Here is an 18,107-nt window from a genome sequence, read left to right as displayed (position 1 = left end):
GGTTCCTTTTCTGAGCTCTTGAGTCCACAGTTAACGTTACAGTTTTGAATGTACATAATACTTATTTCACATAATATTCAGAGCTTCTCATGTATAGTTTTGCAGTGGGCCGTGCCTTACTTTCATATCGTAGACCAAGGGTCAGCAAACTTTTCCTGCAAAGGGTCAAATAGTAAATATTTTAGGTTTTGCGGGCCATATAATCTCCACCAAAACCACTCAACTCTACCACTGCGGTGTGAAATTAACCATAAATGAAGGAGTTTCCTAGGGCTGCAATAACAAAGTACCACAATGTGGGTGGCTTAAAAGAGCGGAGCAGTATTACCTCAGTTCTGGAGGCTAGAAGTTCACCAGCAGAGCCATGCTCAATCTGAAACCTAAAGAGGGAGATCCTTCTACCTTCAGTGCTTGCTGACAATTGCTGGCATTGCTTTGTTGATTTATCACTTCAATCTCTTTGTTGTCGCATGACCATCTTCTCTTGTGTGTCTCTGTCTTCTCCTGTTCTTAAAGGACACCAGTCATTGTGAATTAAGACCCACTCCAGGGACCTCATCTTAACTTGATCACATCTGCAAAGATTCTAATAAGATCATGTTCACTGATATAGGGGGTTAGGATTGGAATATATAGGGTTTTTTTTGGGGGGGGGGAGGAACACAATATAACACCTAACATTCAAATTGTCATTTCCCTCCTTACCTGAGTTGAGTTTCATGCAACTGTTTTAATCACTCACTTCCATAGGGCTTCCCTTCCTTTGTCCATTGGTCAATTTGTTGTTCTTCCTTGGCAAACAATAGTTGGGTTGAATTCAACTTCCTGTCTACTCTGTGTTTACATCCACACTGTTTTAAATAGTTGGAGAAAAACTCATTAACATGCCCTCAGGGCTCATCTTAAACTTATGACCTCATTGGGTCTTAGAGGCATTGTTAAACATATCTTTTAATAACCTAATCACTTTCCCTTTCTTCTGAATGCCTTCACTCAAACTTCTTTTTTCCCTCAACTTTCATTATCAGCTGATGACCTTGCTTAAGGAACTCACTGATGAAATTTTAAAAACCAGGAGAGAAATATTGTACTCTGCCCTCACCACATTTAACCTCCACCTGCATGTGTATTCATATTATTTTATCTTCACTTCTAGTTCTATAGATGTATGGTCCATGTTTCTAAGACCACACTTTCGTCTATATACTTTAGCTAAAATTCCTCTTCTCTAATTCTTGTCCTACCAGCTGTAACTTTTTGCCTTCACCACTTTACCACAATTACTTTCACCTATAACAACAAAGAGCTCCACATTAATAAATCCAGTGACCTATTTCCGGGTTTCATTTTGATTGATCTATTAGCAGCATTGTATACTATTGATTGTGCCCTTCTCTTTGATCCATTTTTTTTTTACGCAGTTTTTAGAACCCCACACTCCCATAATTTTCCTCCTGGCTCAGTGGTCATTTTCTGTTAATATTCATTGCCACAGCACTCCACAGTTCATTCCCTGGAATATCTTTTTTGCTCTATCTACACTTACTCCCTTATGACCTCATCTAGGCTCATTGCTTAAAGTGTCACTTATAATTTAAGATGAATGAGGTTAAGAAAAATTTTGTAGGAGTTTTCAGTCTGTATAATACATACCCTCACTCTCTGCCCTGGAAAGGTCTTGAAACAATGATCAATCAGTAGCAAGAGGTATGACTAGTGCTGACTTGGGATGTACAAACACTATAAAAAGACGAATTATGGCTTCATGATATGTGACTCTTACCAGGTCTGAGAATATAAGATGGGCCTGAAATATCTTTTCATACCAAAAAGCAAGGAAGCTTTGAAGACCAGATTGTGCCCAAAATCTCAGGCCAATTTGAACAAATTTCTGCTAGTTAAATGTAGGAAAATTTCAGTATCAATAACTGTAATAGTTGAAATATACAGAATGTTTAAATTCATGAATTCATAATAAGACTACAAAAAAAGCATTTGGTCAACTTTCAAGGCCTCTAAAGAACCACTTCAATTCATTTAAAACTGATATGTGGGGGGAAATTACATTTATCATGCTTTTCCTATTGATTAGAATTATTAAAATGTAAAGACAAATTTTTCTTCTAGTATTCCAAATAATGAACAAAAAAAGGATTAGAGAATTAGAATATTGTAATTTTCAAACCCCTAATTAATTAATGCATCTAAGTAATGGTCATCAATGATCAATAACATCACTAAAAAAGAATCAGCCATTTTGAACATCTTTTTTTTAAATTTTTATTTATTTATTCATGAGAAACAGAGAGAGAGGCAGAAACACAGGCAGAGAGAGGGGCAGGCTCCATGCAGGGAGCCTGATGTGGGACTCGATCCAATCCTGAGAGTACAGGATCACACCATGGACCAAATGCAGGCACTTAACCACTGAGCCACCCAGGTGTCCCCATTTTGAACATCTTAAAGGAAGGTAGAAATTTGAAATATCACCTCTGAAATGATAGTCTCCTCGAGTTCCAAACAGATTTTTGTAAAAAATATTTTTAAGATTTTACTTATTTATTCATGAGACACACAGAGAGAGGCAGAGACATAGGCAGAGGGAGAAGCAGGCTCCATGCAAAGAGCCTGATACGGGACTGGATCCCTGGACCAGGATCACACCCTGAGCCAAAGGCAGATGCTTAGCTGCTGAGCCACCCAGGTATCCCAAAACAGATGTTTATCAAGCCTCAGTTTAGAACTAAATATTAGTTCTTAAGAAATGCAGGGAAGAGAAGAACATGTTAAATGAAACTATATAGGTGCAATCAACAAAATCCAAAATGGAGAATTTCACTGGGACAAACAACTAATCTTTTTTTTTTCCAACCAAAAAGTGCAAGAAAAAAGGAAATGGGTCCAAGTAAGAGAAGCCAAAGATCTTAACAGACACCTCAGCAAAGAAGATATACAGATGTCAAATAAGCACATGAAAACATGCTCCACATCGTTAGTCATCAGGGAAATGCAAGTTAAAATGGCAGTAGGATACCAATACATACCTATTAGTATGGCCAGATTCCAGAACTCCAACACCAGCAAACGCTGGCAAGGATATGAGGCAACAGGGACTCTCACTCATTGCTAGTGGGATGCCAAATGGTACATATACTTTGGAAGAGCATTTCGTGGTGTCTTATAGAACCAAGCATATTCTTCCCAAATGGTCCAGCAATCACACTACTTGGTATTTACCCAAAGGAGTTGAAAACTTATGTCTACTCAAAAACCTAAACACAAATGTTTATAGCAGCTTTATTAAAAAATGCTGCAACTTGGAAGCAATCACAATGTCCTTTGGTAGGTAAATAAATAAACTGTAGTCCACCCAAACAGTGGAATATAATTCTATACTAAAAGGAAATGAGCTTTCTCATTTCTCTTTATGTTTCATGAGACATAAAGTCATGAAGGAACTTTATTATTTTTTAAAGACTTATTTACTTGAGAGAGAGAAAAAGAGATTGAGAGAGAGAGAGAGAGAGAGAGCAGGAGTGGGAGGGGAAAAGGGAGGGGGAAAGAGAGTCTCAAGCTGATTCCTCACTGAGCATAGAGCCCAATGCAGAGTTTGATTCCAATACCTTGAGATCATGACCTGAGCTGACATCAATAGTTGGAGGCTTAACCAACTACACCATCCAAGCACCCCGACATGGAAGAACTTTAAATATAATTACGTACTGAGAGAAGCCAATTTGAAAAGGCTACATACTGTATGATTCCAACACTAGGATACTCTGGAAAAGTTAAAACAATGGAGATAGTTGGTGATCAGTGGTGGTCAAACGTTAGGGCTAGGGATGTTGAATAAGCAGAGCACAAAGGATTTTTAAGGCAGTGAAAATACCCTGTATGATACCATTATGATATATGTCATTATACATTTGTTAAAATCCTTAGAATGTACTCCATCAAGAGTAAACTCTAAGGTAAATAATGGGCTTCAGTGATTTATGTGTTCATAAATAGTTAATAAATAGTAATAACTATACTATTCTGATAGGGATATCAATAATGGGGGAGCCTGAGTCTATGGGAGCTGGAGGTATATGGGAAATCTCTATACCTTCCTCTCAATTTCATTGTAGCCATGAGCTTCCATTATGTAGAAAAATGTGGTCTATATGCCTTCTTTATTTTCACTGCGTTCCTCTATCCTATTCATGATTTGTAGAAGACAGAATTATAACCCTCAAAGATGTCCACCCCATCATCCTCAGAAAATTTTAAGTATGTTAAGTTACAAGGCAAAAGAGACTTTCAAATTTAATTCAAGATCTTAAAGTAGGGAGATAATCTTGGATTATTTGTGCCCGATACAATTATATGAGCCCTTAAAAGCAGAAACTCTTCTCTAGCTGGAGAAAGGATGCTGCAGAAGTGAGAAAGTCTTAAAGTGTAAGAAGGGATCATGTGGCATTGCTGGTTTGGAGATATGGCTGGTGAAAGAAATAATTCCTGGAGGGAGAAAGTGGCCTGAGAAAGCTGAGAGAGGTTCCCAGAGGCCAGAGACTTCAGAGAAGAGCCCAGGCTGGCAAACACTTGATCTGTCTTGTGAGAGACCAAAAGCAGAGTTCAGCCAAGTCCATCTGGACTTCCAACTGGCTGAGCTGTGAGCTAATAAGTTTGCATTGTTCAAAGTCACCAAGTTTGTGGTAATTTATTACAGCAGAAATAGAAAATGAATACATAACCGTTAACTACTTTGAAGTCTCTGAAGACCAGACCTTCTATGAATTCACCTTTGGCATCTGGCAGGGGAAAAGTCAGTCAAATTGACAATAGAGCAAGGGATCATTGTACCTCCTGAGTGCTAATGACAAACTCTGAAGCAATATGCTTCGTATACACCCACCCAGCTCTGACCAGTCCCAGGAGGCCAAAAGATCCAAGACAACATGGACAGCTGGACAATTCTTCAAATCTGACAGACTTTAGCAGAAGTGGACCTTGGGCTACTTTCTTAAGCCAACAATGATGTCAGAAAGAATGATCAGGACATGAAGTAGCTTCAGGATTAAATAACTATGCAAACAAGCCTAAGATTTTGTAATTTTCTTTTTCTTTTCATTGGTTATGGTATACCTATATCCTATGCTCCACCTTATATGGATCAGCAGGCAAAGGGGTGATTTGTAGAGCTGACCCTGGCCACACTGAACTGATCTCTGAGGTTTTCATTTTTGTTTTAAAGGTTTTATTTATTTATTCATGAGAGACATACACACACACAGAGAGAGAGGCAGAGACAGAGGCAGAGGGAGAAGCAGGCTCTATGCAGGGAACCTGATGTGGGACTTGATCCCAGGACTCCAGGATCACACCTTGAGCTGAAGGCAGACACTCAACCATTCTGTCACCCAGGAGCCCCTGAGGTTTTCTATTCCAGGCAGTGGCTGTGACCATCCCTTTGCTCTGCCCTAGATCTCAGGATCCATTAGAAGATACCTATCATCACCTTAGCGTACTATGTAAATTAACTTTTCCTTATCTAAGACAAGTCTGACAGCATCTAATTGCAGGAAGGAGATGAAGGTTCAGAACAGAATAGCCAGGTATTGATTGCCTCTCTTCCACTGAGGACCATTGCATCACTGTAAGAGGAAAGCCCTGAGTGAGGGATAAGATTCATACCTGGACAAGATATTGTCAATCTTGCCCCTCTGCACTGTCTGGTTGGAAGGTGTGTGTACACAAAGGAAGAAAGAAAATATGTGTATATAATGTGTATAAATACTCCACTGATATAATTTGTCAAAGACATAGAAATATAAATGATAGATCATTAGTTATTTTGGTGGGGGATAGTTTTGAGCCAGGGTAATGAAACCTATGAATATACTAAGCTTAGGAGCTTAGGGATTTTGTCTAATAAGTAATGGGGAAATCTATATGTGTAGCTTAAAGAATTAATTCCTCAAGAACTTTGGGTAGAAATCACATTTTGCTTTTGTTTCTGAGGACTATATATTTGAGTTAATTAAAACACTGTATCTTGAATCATTCAAAGTTTTTGAAAGCTTTCAAATACGCAGAACAACAACAAAAAAAGCAAATACACTGAACAAAAATAATTCTGAGTCTTTACAACCAAATATCCCATGTTTTGGGCTTCAACAATCTTTATAGAATAAATTGTAGTATTTATAGGATAAAGAGCAGAACTGTTTATTTTATAGGACTATGAAACTGAATACCAGAAATCTAAGGATCTTGGTTATAGTGTTGACTATTTGGCTAGAGAAAAAACACAGCTTAGCTACAGAGAGATGATGATTAACACAGCTAAGAATTCATCAGTGACAGGGAAGGGAATAGAAGCCCCCAAGAGTCCTTAGGAATTAGAGAGAGGCCAATGGATGCCTCACTACATCATGCAGAATCTAGGCACAAGCTACTGTATTTGAAAATAAGAGGAAGGATGTCTTTAAAACTGGATGGAGGACTTGGATTATACAAATAACTACATCAAACATAATATCATAGAATTATATTATATGTTATCTTTAGATAATAACATTCACACTGATGATTTGTGACACAATTCTAATGATTTTGAGTATATATTTACTATATTTTATATATAATATATATGTAATTATATATGTGTATGTATATATATATATACATACATACACATATATATATGTATAAAATCTATAAAATCAAGAGGCACTTCCAGTAATTCTGGCAAAAAAAAAAGAGCATCATTATAGTGTCTAAGCTGAAAAATAATAAAAATAAATACAATTTATCTAATATTTTTTCCTGTACAGATTTTACTTTTTACAAAATATTTATCAACCATTAACTAAATCATTTAAACAATTATGATAGGAAGATATGAAGTATTGCTACATATATTAAGTGCAAGGTACAGGTGAAAGGATAAGATTTATTTCAGTTGCAATTGATCACTTAGGTTCCAATGCTTTACTCTTGGGTTTCTAAAAGTTGATACACTTGGAGAGTTAATAATAAACATTCAGTTGAGAGTGGTAAGAATTACCTTGCTAGAACCTGTCATGGGTAAATGACATCCCCTATACTGTTACTTTGGTTGGTACTTCTTGAAAATATTGCTTTTTAGGAATACTAAATTAAGTTAGTACTCTGGTTTGCAAGTACCCTACAAAGGCAAATATTAGGGACATGCTAATTTAAACTTTCTGATGACAGTTTTTTTGCTTTTTGAGTTTTTTGGTCAGGAAAAGGAAGAAATAATGACAATCAGAACTGTTCCATCAGGAATAAGAAACCCATTTTAATACCAAAAACCAAATCAAATTAACCAAATCAACCCAAACTTCAAATAGCCTAGATTCAAATCAAAATTTTTTCAGTTGTATACACTAATAACATTATGGAAAGCCAGGGAGAAGCTTATTTTTATTATTTTGCACTGAAAGTTTTAGAATATTTAAAAGCACCAATTTTCATTTTGTGATTTACATGATAAAACTCTTTGGGAAGAAATATCAGGGGTGGGTTCAGTAATATTTATTTCCAGTGCTCATCAACTAACAAATCGTCCTTGTTGGAACAAATATGGTATGTGTACTTCTGTGAGGATATGTCAAGAAATAAACTGACACTCATAAATAGAAAGCAAAAACAAAACAAAACGAGCAGTTAAGCAAAAATAATATGGTAAAAATCCCATGCAAATATTTCACAGAGCATTAAAAGTAGTGATTTAAAAAAAACCTAGTGAACAAAAATATATACTAAAAGTCAAGCCAATAGACCTCACTAACAGGTAATATATAGACATATTGTGGTTATTATTTAAAGATAGCAAGACTATAGTACTGGTTTATGCTTATAACTAGCAGAAACAAAGTATGTGATAAGAGTTATTTGAGCCATAAAAATAATCAGTTAATTTTTAAAAGAAAGTTGATGGAAAATTCTAACAACCAACAAATTATATATACAAATAAAACATCTTTAAACAATTACTTTTAATTTCACATTAAAACACCCAAAATTTTGCTATAATATAGGGAGTAAAATTACTAGAATAAAAAAAATTCCCTTCAAAAGGTACTTAAGCAGCAGTTTCAAAGCTCCAAAGGCTAATTCACATTCTAAAGCATGTGTAAGTGCTGACTGTAATATAGCAAGTCAGGGTTGAAATATGGATCCATTATGTCCCTTTACTCCAGAGTAACTGATAACTAAATTGGCTTTGTCACAAAGATGGAGGGGTGTCTCATGGTGATCCTACACATTTTAAGCACTGTTCATTTCCAATCTGTAGCTCTGTTTTTTTTTTTTTTGTTTGTTTGTTTTTTTGCTATTTAGTACCATAGGCTGCATAATGAAACTAGGTGTGAGTTAGAACTTGGGGTGAAAGTCATTCTTTCTTCTTATTATGATAGAGGAAAATTTCTGATTACTTTTGCTTTCCTATTTTGAGTTAGATAAGTAACATTGACGGGAAGTCCCCACTTTTCTCCTGTGAGTTTGACTTCATTTGTTTTTTTTTATTTAAAAGAAAAAATTCCCGGCTATAATTTGTTTCATTTAAAAGAAGTAATTTTACTAATACTGAAATTTTAGTTAAAACAGTAAGGTTTTAATTTTTTAAAATTATTTTTCTATTAATGAATTCCAAATTTCAACCTACCATTTGATCAGTCTTGGTAGATGTAGTAGTGTGGTTTATTGTCTGGTCTGTGCTTCATCTGTGAAAGTCAAGATTAATGAGATTTAATTTTACTTAATAATGAAGATAAGTATTTGGCTTTTTAACTGTATTAGAATTCAGAAGAATATAATCTACATTAATAGACCACTTATTTTAAAACAACTCTAATCCATAATAAACTGCTGAATAATAAATTCCTTTTTCTTGGAAAAAAAAAACAGAAAAACTAAGGCTGTAATTTGTATACTTAATCTAATTAAATTATAGGGACTAAATTTATTTTTATCTATTCATATTTCTTGGGACCTCCATAAAGCATTTTCCTCCCTGAGGCATGACATACTTTAGAAAAAGAATTAAATACCCCTTTCAGTTTTCTGTTACACAATACTGGTTCTGATTATATCCATATATTTAGTATCGCTATACCATGAGTGTCATTTCATGAGTTTTGTTTTAGTTAAGAAAAAAAACCAATAGGGCAGCCCGGGTGGCTCAGCGGTTTAGCTCTGCCTTCAGCCCAGGGCATGATCCTGGAGACCCTGGGATCGAGTCCCATGTCAGGCTCCCTGCATGGAGCCTGCTTCTCCCTCTGCCTGTGTTTCTGCCTCTCTCTCTGTCTCTCATGAATAAATAAATAAATTAAAAAAAAACAATATTTTCAACAGCTTTGGTTCAAAAATTAAATTCAAATGTTCTTGATAGTACTCACATATGATGATTTAATAGGACTCTCTTTGAAGCATTTTTTTACTGAATTATTTGCATGATCAAACAACCACTTATTGATGTGAAGCAATGAAGAAACCTTTCTGAACAGGGACATGTTCAGGATTTCTTATCAGAAATGAGGAGGCTTGGCTTGTCTTCTGTGCGCCACCACTCCTCAGGGAAGCAAAAATTGATGAATACCAATGCCTATCAAGGCAATCAACCATAGAAGTATAATATGGAGAAGAACTAGCTGCCCTTAGATAGAACATCTGGCCTCTTTTTAGAACCTGAAGCATATACAAAAAACTAATTTTATTTTCCATCTATATTTCCATGTAGTTTCTAGTCTTACTGCACTTAAATAATTTATGCTGGATCAGTATTTTTGAATCTGATCCAAACTCAGTGAACACTGAGTTCCACCAAATAATAAAGCTTTAATGCTCAGTTTTGGATCTTTAGACATATTTAAGAACAAAATGCCCAATTATGTTTTGTCACCACTTGTTAACCTGCTGTTAGAATAATTTCATGGTATGAACATAAAGATCATTTCTGGTGAGGCAAAAGCACCAAATATTTAGGTAAGGTAAAAGCAGCCTCATTTTAAAAAATGAAATGTGTTGGAGATACACAAATTTCCTGACAGCCATGGTGCACAATGTAGACTGAAACACCTCTACTTATTCTCTGACCATGGATCATCAGTGTTAAACATGATAAATACCATTTAAGTTATTCAATGCACTGTTAATTTCATTAACTCAATGCTATAGTCGTTAATTTATCCAAATTTGCAGTATTTAAATATTTTCTAGAGAAACAAAACTGATATGAATATTGGATCTAAAACTTGCATAGTTTGCTCTGATTAGAAGTCCTAAGAGTAATTTAATTTTGAAATGCTCATTGAAAATGGCTAATTGGCCTCCTGATCTTAATGTAGAATTCTGTTGAACAGATTAGAAACACAGACCAATTCAGTTTTTCTTTCACAGAATTCAGTTTTCTTTCACAGAAAAATCATGAGAGAAATGAATGACCTAGAACAATGATCATAAAGTATTTTGTTGTTTGTCAAGAGGGTAGGCAAATGAAAGAAACTCAGTTTGGTTTCAAAGTATACAGATATTTTAGCTCTCAATAGTCTGGAGTTGAGCGATCAGCATTTGAAATTTTATTGATATTTTCTTTCCACTTGCAGGAGGTGATAAACTCTAGAATAAGGAGAATCTTGATTTACCCCAGATTACGAAAGTTTATAAAACTGTTTTACTGGAACTTTCTGTCAGTTTGAAAAGACACTATTTCCAAAGTGGCATGTAAGCCAGCAAAGGACTCAAGTGGACACAGGATTAGGATGGAAGAGACGATAGGAAGATCCTTACTGTGGTTTTCATTCTGATTTTAGAACTAGCTTAAAAGGCGAGGAGAATGGACATCCCATATTGACAGAGAAGCACCAAAAATACCTGCTAGAGTAGGATAGAAATGAGTTTTTGATTATTCACTTCTCATTAGTCAGGAGTTGTTCATCACACAAATAGTTCACTTTTATAAAGCAGTCATTTCAAACTGTAGACTTTATTTACAATGATAATTTTCATATCTTTATTATTTAGAAAATAATTTATATTTTCCACCATTTAAACAAAGAATAGGCCTGAGTCTCATGCCTTTTGCACAGCTTTTACCTTCAATGAAAGTTCTCTGGGCACGTGACAGGGGACATCGGAAAACCGCAAATCAAGAGAGGCAGGGGACATGAGGAAACCACAATACATATATGTAATATCGACAGTCTGCATGTCCTACAATCCCTTTTCTTTAGTTTTACTGGGATTGTGACGGCGAGGGTTTGTTCTGGAATTCCATCAAAATGGAATAGAGAATTGGGTATTCTGTTTTCAGAAAATGAGTATTTTCTTAAAAATGAGGACATTCCTTCATTTGCCAGATGAAGACCAACATAGGTCTATCAGAGCTACTGTCTTCATCTTCTATGGAGAGCAAAACCACATCTTATATAATTGACAAAAAATACAATTTTATCACTTAGAAAAAACCTAAAGTGGTCTTTTCACCAAGGAAACAATCTCTAAAAGTTGGCCTAGATGGATAACTGAAAAGACATTCTATTAGTATGCTGGAAACAACGCAGATGATACTTGTAGGATACCTGGACTTTTCCTTAACAGAAAGTAACCCCTAGCATCAAGGTCATCAATTCCAAATTTTCCTCCCATTGATTTATGGCTGTCTATACAAATATCCTTTTTCCTAAATGGGCTAGAAATTCCTTCACTTGAAAGACCTGAGTTTATCCAATGGCACCTATATATAGGCTCACATAAAAATGTAGTAAATTGCAATAAATAAGCTCCAGAGTTGGGAGTGAGCACAGTAATATTGCTGTCACCAAGGCAGGGGAGAACATCACCAGTGGGAAATATTTTTTTATATCCCTAGGCATCCTTTGGGATGTGATGAACGTGTATGAAAGCCTCATATTTGATGTCCATTCCTTTACTGCGATGGACTTTTAGCTTTATTTATACTGGCAATTAATTTTTGAAGAAAAAATTGTTAATTTGCCTGGACTGATCAACACAATTCTGGAATGAAGAGGTTCTAAGTGCCTTGGCCACCACCACTTAAAACAAAATAAACAAAACCAGGCAGTTTGCTAAGACCTCTACTCCGGCAGCCAGGCTGGCCCCTACTTGGGGCCTTCCAGCTTTGAGGAAGCTGCCAGTGTATGGTTATAGACTCTCAACTGTTCGACTGCCATTCTACTTGCCCACACCTATATTTTCCTTGACTTAACATGTGTTTTAGATATATATGGCATTTGGAGAAAGGAAAAAGATTCATTTTGTTAAGTAATTAAATGTAAGAGGTATGTGAGGATAATATTTCCCCCTCCTCTCTTATTTGCAAGGGCAGAAGAACAGTTAAAGTCACTGAGGAAATAAATGTATTTGACCCACAGTAATTTTTGCAAACATGAGACACATAGACAACACTAAGAAAATGGAAAACAACTCAGTACATCCTGAATAATGAAGACCTAGTGTTAAGCCAAAATGTATGAAATTATTCTCATTATTTAAGTCAAGTCTGCATCTATTTGAATCTTTCCATATTTTCCTACTTAATGGGAAATTTGTCTTACAATTACTTTTTATCATATTATTTTTGCCTTGTTAGAAAAATGCTACGGGGTTAACATAAAAATCATTGTTTTGGGAGGGAAGAATTTTCACTTATGAGAAACAAAGGCCTCTTTAAGATGTAAACACTCTTTTCTATGACTTTAGAAGAAATAAAAACTAGAAATCACCATTAAGGTCTAATTAGAACCTATGACTGTTTCACTGATGAGCAGTTCCATACATAGAATTGAAGGAGGAATTATGACCAAAAAAGTGTTGGCAAAAAATGGACACCAATCGTAGAAATTCAGTATTGTTAGGGAAGTCTTTCTCTTCGGGAGACATGGACCCAAAAGTTACCCAAAAGTTAAGAAATGTTCCTAGTGAAAAAACATTTTTTGTGGCATCCTCATTTAATAGGCAATAAAATAACTGTATCAGATCATTATTTAAATTAGAATAGGTAGATAAGTGGCTGTCCATAGCCCTCCGTGCAAATGAATCATCACTCTCTTAACTGGGCTTGGAGATACATACAATGTATAAAAATGGTGATTAAAATATAACTTTATAAAAATGTTTCCCTTTTCCCTTTTTTTTTAAAAAAAGAGTTTACTATCTACAGAAACAAAAAAAAATCTTTATATTTACATCAAGATAACTATTCATGACAAATATAATAATATGAAATAAAATATTGAAAGTGAGTATCAACTTTTTAAATAGAGGTTTGGCTCACAGCATAAACAAGTGTAGATAAACAAACAAATTAAAAAAAAAAAAAAGACTTTCAATAATTGGCCCAGTCCCCTAAAATCCCTCTATAATCTTCCCTGCCAAAAGAAACATGACAATGGGCCAGACTGCAGATAGAAGCTACCCCACCCCAGCAAGGGGACACCACAACAGGGCACTCAATGGGACCTTTGCCACCCAAAGCCAATGGTCAACAGTTGCCAAGAATCAGGCTTTCACTATGTCAACAAACACCAAACTCCCAGGTTGAAATTATTCCCCTTCATCTCTCGCTATATATCCTTCCATAGTGGGTTTCTGTTTGTCTTTCTCTCTCTCTTTTTTTCTTTTTCTGCCACACATTTTGCAGCAAATTGAGACATGGGAGATCCCCGGGTCTTCGCCGGCAACTTTTTAGAATTCTAACCTAATTAAAAGATCTGACTCCAGCTCCTTCTTAGGTGTTTATGTATAAAGAATGTCATCCCCTTGAAAAGCTGATTTGATCTTAGGTGAGTGACATACTCACAGACAAACAGCTCCTATACATTCATTAGGCAAGTAGATTGGAAAATGCCTGTCTTCCAGGTTTAAGGCTGGCGATAGAGCTCCTCCAAGTGGTGCATTAGCAGTAGTACCAATCACGTGGCCCTCTCACCAGCCTGTGAACACCCTCCCTCTACAGAGGGACCTGTCCTGAAGCTACGTGGAGGAAGGAATTTGGAATGGCTGCCTCTCAGACACTCCAGAGTGAACCGCCTTCTGCTTGTTCAGATGTTCTGAGTCATCTGCTGCAGCTATTCTATGAACTACTAAAACCATAAAAATCTCTTTACGTACACACATACACACAAGCACCCTTTCACTCTTCTCTCTCTCTCTCTCTCTCTCTCTCTCACACACACACACACACACACACACACACACACACACACACACACACGATGTTGGCAGGATGTATAAAAATTCAAATAATGCTCTGGAACTTTCATCCATCAGTACTAAGAGCTAAAGCTCCTTAGCTGGTAACCTACATTCACTGCACTGTTTCCCTGCTAAGCCGCCCATTTCCTTTGTGATTTGTTTTCCTTTATAACTTATTATATCACAGTGACCACTATATATCTTAATATGAATGTTACTAAATTGTGGAGCCAGTAACCCTGGCTTTCAGTGTGCATGTGTGTGTGCGTGTATATGTGTGAATATGTTTTACATGTATCTACGTGCGAGCTTATATACACACACACATATATATTTCTTCCTTAAAAAAATCCTTAGAAGCTGGTGTTGCAAATGTGAAAGCTTCTCTGAGCAAGAGTTTTTAACAATGTACCTCACTGTAAAAATAAACACATAAAATGCGAAGAATCCCAAAATGCAATAGCTGTTTGCCCATCTTCTCGTATTTCTACAGTGTTGTGTCTAAGTGTTGTGCTGGCTTGAAAAGAGTCTGTGACAAGTCACTCTGTTAGGAAACACAGCTCATTGTATCCATTGTCACTGGTTTTGCTGTGGGGTCGGGATCTCCTCTCCTCTCGGCTTCCCTTTCTCCTCCTCTTCTTCCCTGATGGCCTGGATCTGTTCTGAGGAATGCTGCTGGAGGGACTGGTCCAGAGACTGATTCTCTATGCCCGCCAACCGCTGTTCTTCTTCAATGACTTTCTTCCACATCTTGTGGTTCTGCAGGAGGTGCTGAGTTATTTGGCAGTAGATTTTCCTCCTTTTGAAAGTTTTCTTTCCTGAGAAAACACCAAATCACTTATTTGTGTGCTGAGTTATTTCTTTTTACATTATTAATAGGAGCTAAGGTCCAAGTAGATATACATTCCACTTGGCTTATCATAAACATGCTGTTTTCGAGAGTGGGGAAATTAAATGGAAGATGGCAATAACCGTTCATATACCATTGAGATGTACTGTGAACAGGATTTAATATTCAGTAATTCCCAATACAAAGTTCTGTTTGCATCTTGGTATTATTTGCAATACATTCAGATCTTCAAGATTGTTCACCTAGACTACTGGAAAAACTTCTTGTTGTGTCTTCTCCTTTACTTGGTCAACTAATTAAACTCACATAAATCTATAAGACTCATTTCTTTAAAGATGGTCTCAGTGTTATTGTTCTACTTCCCGTAGACCAAGTCATTAATTTCAAACTCCTCTCAAAGTTCTCCCACAAGCTGGCACACACACACTTTGGCAGTCTTCTTTCTTCTACGGCCTGGCTTCTGTCTCTACTTCACCATCTCTTTTCTGTATACAAACTGAACTCTGCTACTTTCAAGCTGGTACTGCCCCTCCTTCTCAAATGTTCTTCTTAGTCACTGAAAGCTCATGCCCATTTATTAAGATTCAATCAGATGTCACTGAATTCCTCCTCTAAGAAATAACCTTTTCCCCTCCTTCTTCTAAACTTTCACTTCACTCCATATATACTTCTCAGAGTATACATTGTTTTTATTTTTTTTCTTTTCTCATTATCATTACCTCTTTTTTCTGATAACTGTATAGCCAAAAATCATTTAGTGGAAACTCTCATCCCTTCTTTCAATTATGTGGTTCCAGAAAACATTGACTAACTATTTCCCACACCCACCCCCCACCTTCTGAGAACATAGCCATGTTGCAGTGGTTGATCAGTGGGTACATATGTGACCCAAATCTGGTCAGTTAGTATCCTTCTCTGGGATTTCTCCCAATGACACAGAATGAGAATGAGTCAGAGAATGGCGATTGGGGATCTTTTCTCCTCTAGCTTGTTTATTTATCTGGAAGGTAGGGAACATATAGTTCCAGTCTCATGAAGAAAACGAGACTGAAGATCAAGCTGTCAGGTAGGTGACCCAGAGGCAAGACCAGGTGACAAGTAAGCAGATGTAAGGCAGGTGACTCAGAGACAAGAGCAGACTCAGAGACAAGGGCAGGTACAAGTAAGATACTAGACAACATTAGGTTTACCTGAACAAATCATTTTCCCTTTTGTATATGTTCACTTGATAAGAGTCTTGTAACTTGTAACAAATAACAATGTCCTCAATAATGTTCATCCTTTAGGCACTTATATTGTTCTCACATATGCTAGGCATTAGCCTCTCTACTAGACTACAGTTTCTTCTAGGGAGCCTTCCAAAGACTTGTACACATCTTATACAGAGTGAAGCTCAACAAATATGCATATTAATAAGTAAATAAATTACACTGCCTTGGTGACCAAAACATTTCATGTTTCAACACAGAAATACTAAAGCCAGTTTTCACAGAATCACATCTCTTGGTTGGTAAAGTATAATAAAATCAATTTCAACAAAAGAAATAGAGGATATTTTAAAGAATTTGAATTGATACTATTCAATTCACTATTTGGTCTTCCACCTCCTTACCTATTCTCTAAGCACCTAATATGTACCAAATATGCCAGGTTCTGGTCATTTACTGAGATACATAAGCATGGAACTTTTACTCCAGTGGGGAGAGAATAAAAAAGCAGGTGCAATCACCCTGAGTCTTATAAAATCTTTTAAAGGTGGCAGAAAGAGAGAAAAAGGACTCAGCTGAGAAGGATACAGCATGATGATAGTGGCTTGGACTAGGGCGAAGTTAACAGAAATGAAGAGAAGTAGATAAATTTGAGACACACTTGTGAAGTTTAATCAACAATTTGGCAGTTGATTAGATGTAGGGAAAAAAGTTAAAAATAGAGGTACCCTACGACCCAGCAATTGCACTAAGTATTTATCCAAAAAATACAAACATCGTAATTCAAAGGGGCATATGTACCCCAATGTTTATAGCAGCAATTTCAACACTATTCAAAATGTGGAAAATGTCCAGATGTCAATCAACAGATAAATAGATAAAGAAGGTGTAATACATATATGTACAATGGAATACCACTCAGTCATCAAAATGAATGAAATCTTGCCATTTGAAACAATGTGGATGGAACTAGAGGGTATTATACTAAGCAAAATAAGTCAGTTAGAGAAAGACAAATATATGATTTCACTCATACGTGGAATTCAAGAAACAAACAGATGAATATAGGGGAAGGTAAGGAAAAATAAAATAAGATAAAAACAGAGGGAGGCAAACTGTAAGAGATGCTGAACTCTAGGAAACAAAACTGCCAGGGTTGCTGGAGGGGAGATAGGTGGGGGGATGGGGTAGCTGGGTGACAGGCATGAAGGAGGGCACATGATATAATGAGCACTGGGTGTTACACGCAAGTGATGAATCACTAAATTCTACCTCTGAAACTAATTTTTTTTTAAAAAGGAAAAAAAAAAAACTCACCCAACAACCCTAAGCTCTATAGCTGTATGGCCAGAGCCACTGAGTAGCTGATATTAAGACGTACTGAGACGGAAACGTTAGGTGAGGAGATTTGAGAGGGATGCTGAACATGAAATATCTGGGAGACCTTCAAGTGCAGGGGTAAAGTAGGCAGCTGATATTGAGCTTAGAAGAGGGTCTATTTGCAGCCAGATAATAACTCTTAGGATGTTTACTTGAGTGGCCATTATTAGACTCAGGCTAATAATTTAGAATGTAGGCTAACATCACTTAAACTTCCCTATGGAATGAAACCTGTTGCTCCTTTTCTGTGTATATTCAAAAAGCTCCAGATTTTAGTAAGTATTCAGTAAGAGTTAACTAGACAAATCATGTTCTCTCTAGTTTCTAGTGCCATGGTTCCAAGTTAAGTGATAAAGTGTTGATATGTCATAAAAATGACAAAGATGTGAAAAAGTGGTCCACAGGATATTCTGATCTAATTGAGACTACATTAAAGAGTTAATAAT

General features: G+C 36.3%; 1 protein-coding gene across 5 annotated transcripts in view; it reads right to left on the bottom strand.

Moving 5' to 3' along the window:
* Positions 1-274: 274 nt before the first annotated feature.
* Positions 275-18,107, bottom strand: part of PDE3A (phosphodiesterase 3A) — a 326,710-nt gene continuing 308,877 nt past the window's right edge. The window contains exons 16-18 of one of the 5 annotated variants that reach the window (XR_008663571.1): positions 8,675-8,732; positions 743-851; positions 275-509 (exon numbers count right to left, since the gene is read on the bottom strand). Coding sequence is in view for 4 of the 5 variants with exons in the window: in XM_055318766.1 (XP_055174741.1) it covers positions 14,800-15,041 (242 nt within the window). In the remaining variant the exon portion in view is untranslated. Of the gene's footprint in view, positions 510-742; positions 852-7,269; positions 8,733-10,973; positions 15,042-18,107 lie in introns of those variants that run through there. The other 4 variants (XM_055318764.1, XM_055318765.1, XM_055318761.1 and 1 more) reach the window with 4 other exon arrangements.

Source organism: Nyctereutes procyonoides, unplaced genomic scaffold, assembly GCF_905146905.1.
Source record: "Nyctereutes procyonoides isolate TBG_1078 unplaced genomic scaffold, NYPRO_anot_genome, whole genome shotgun sequence".
NCBI classification, from domain to species: Eukaryota; Metazoa; Chordata; class Mammalia; order Carnivora; family Canidae; genus Nyctereutes; species Nyctereutes procyonoides.
Note: the sequence above shows the minus strand (reverse complement) of the source record. Positions and strands in the feature narration are given on the sequence as shown.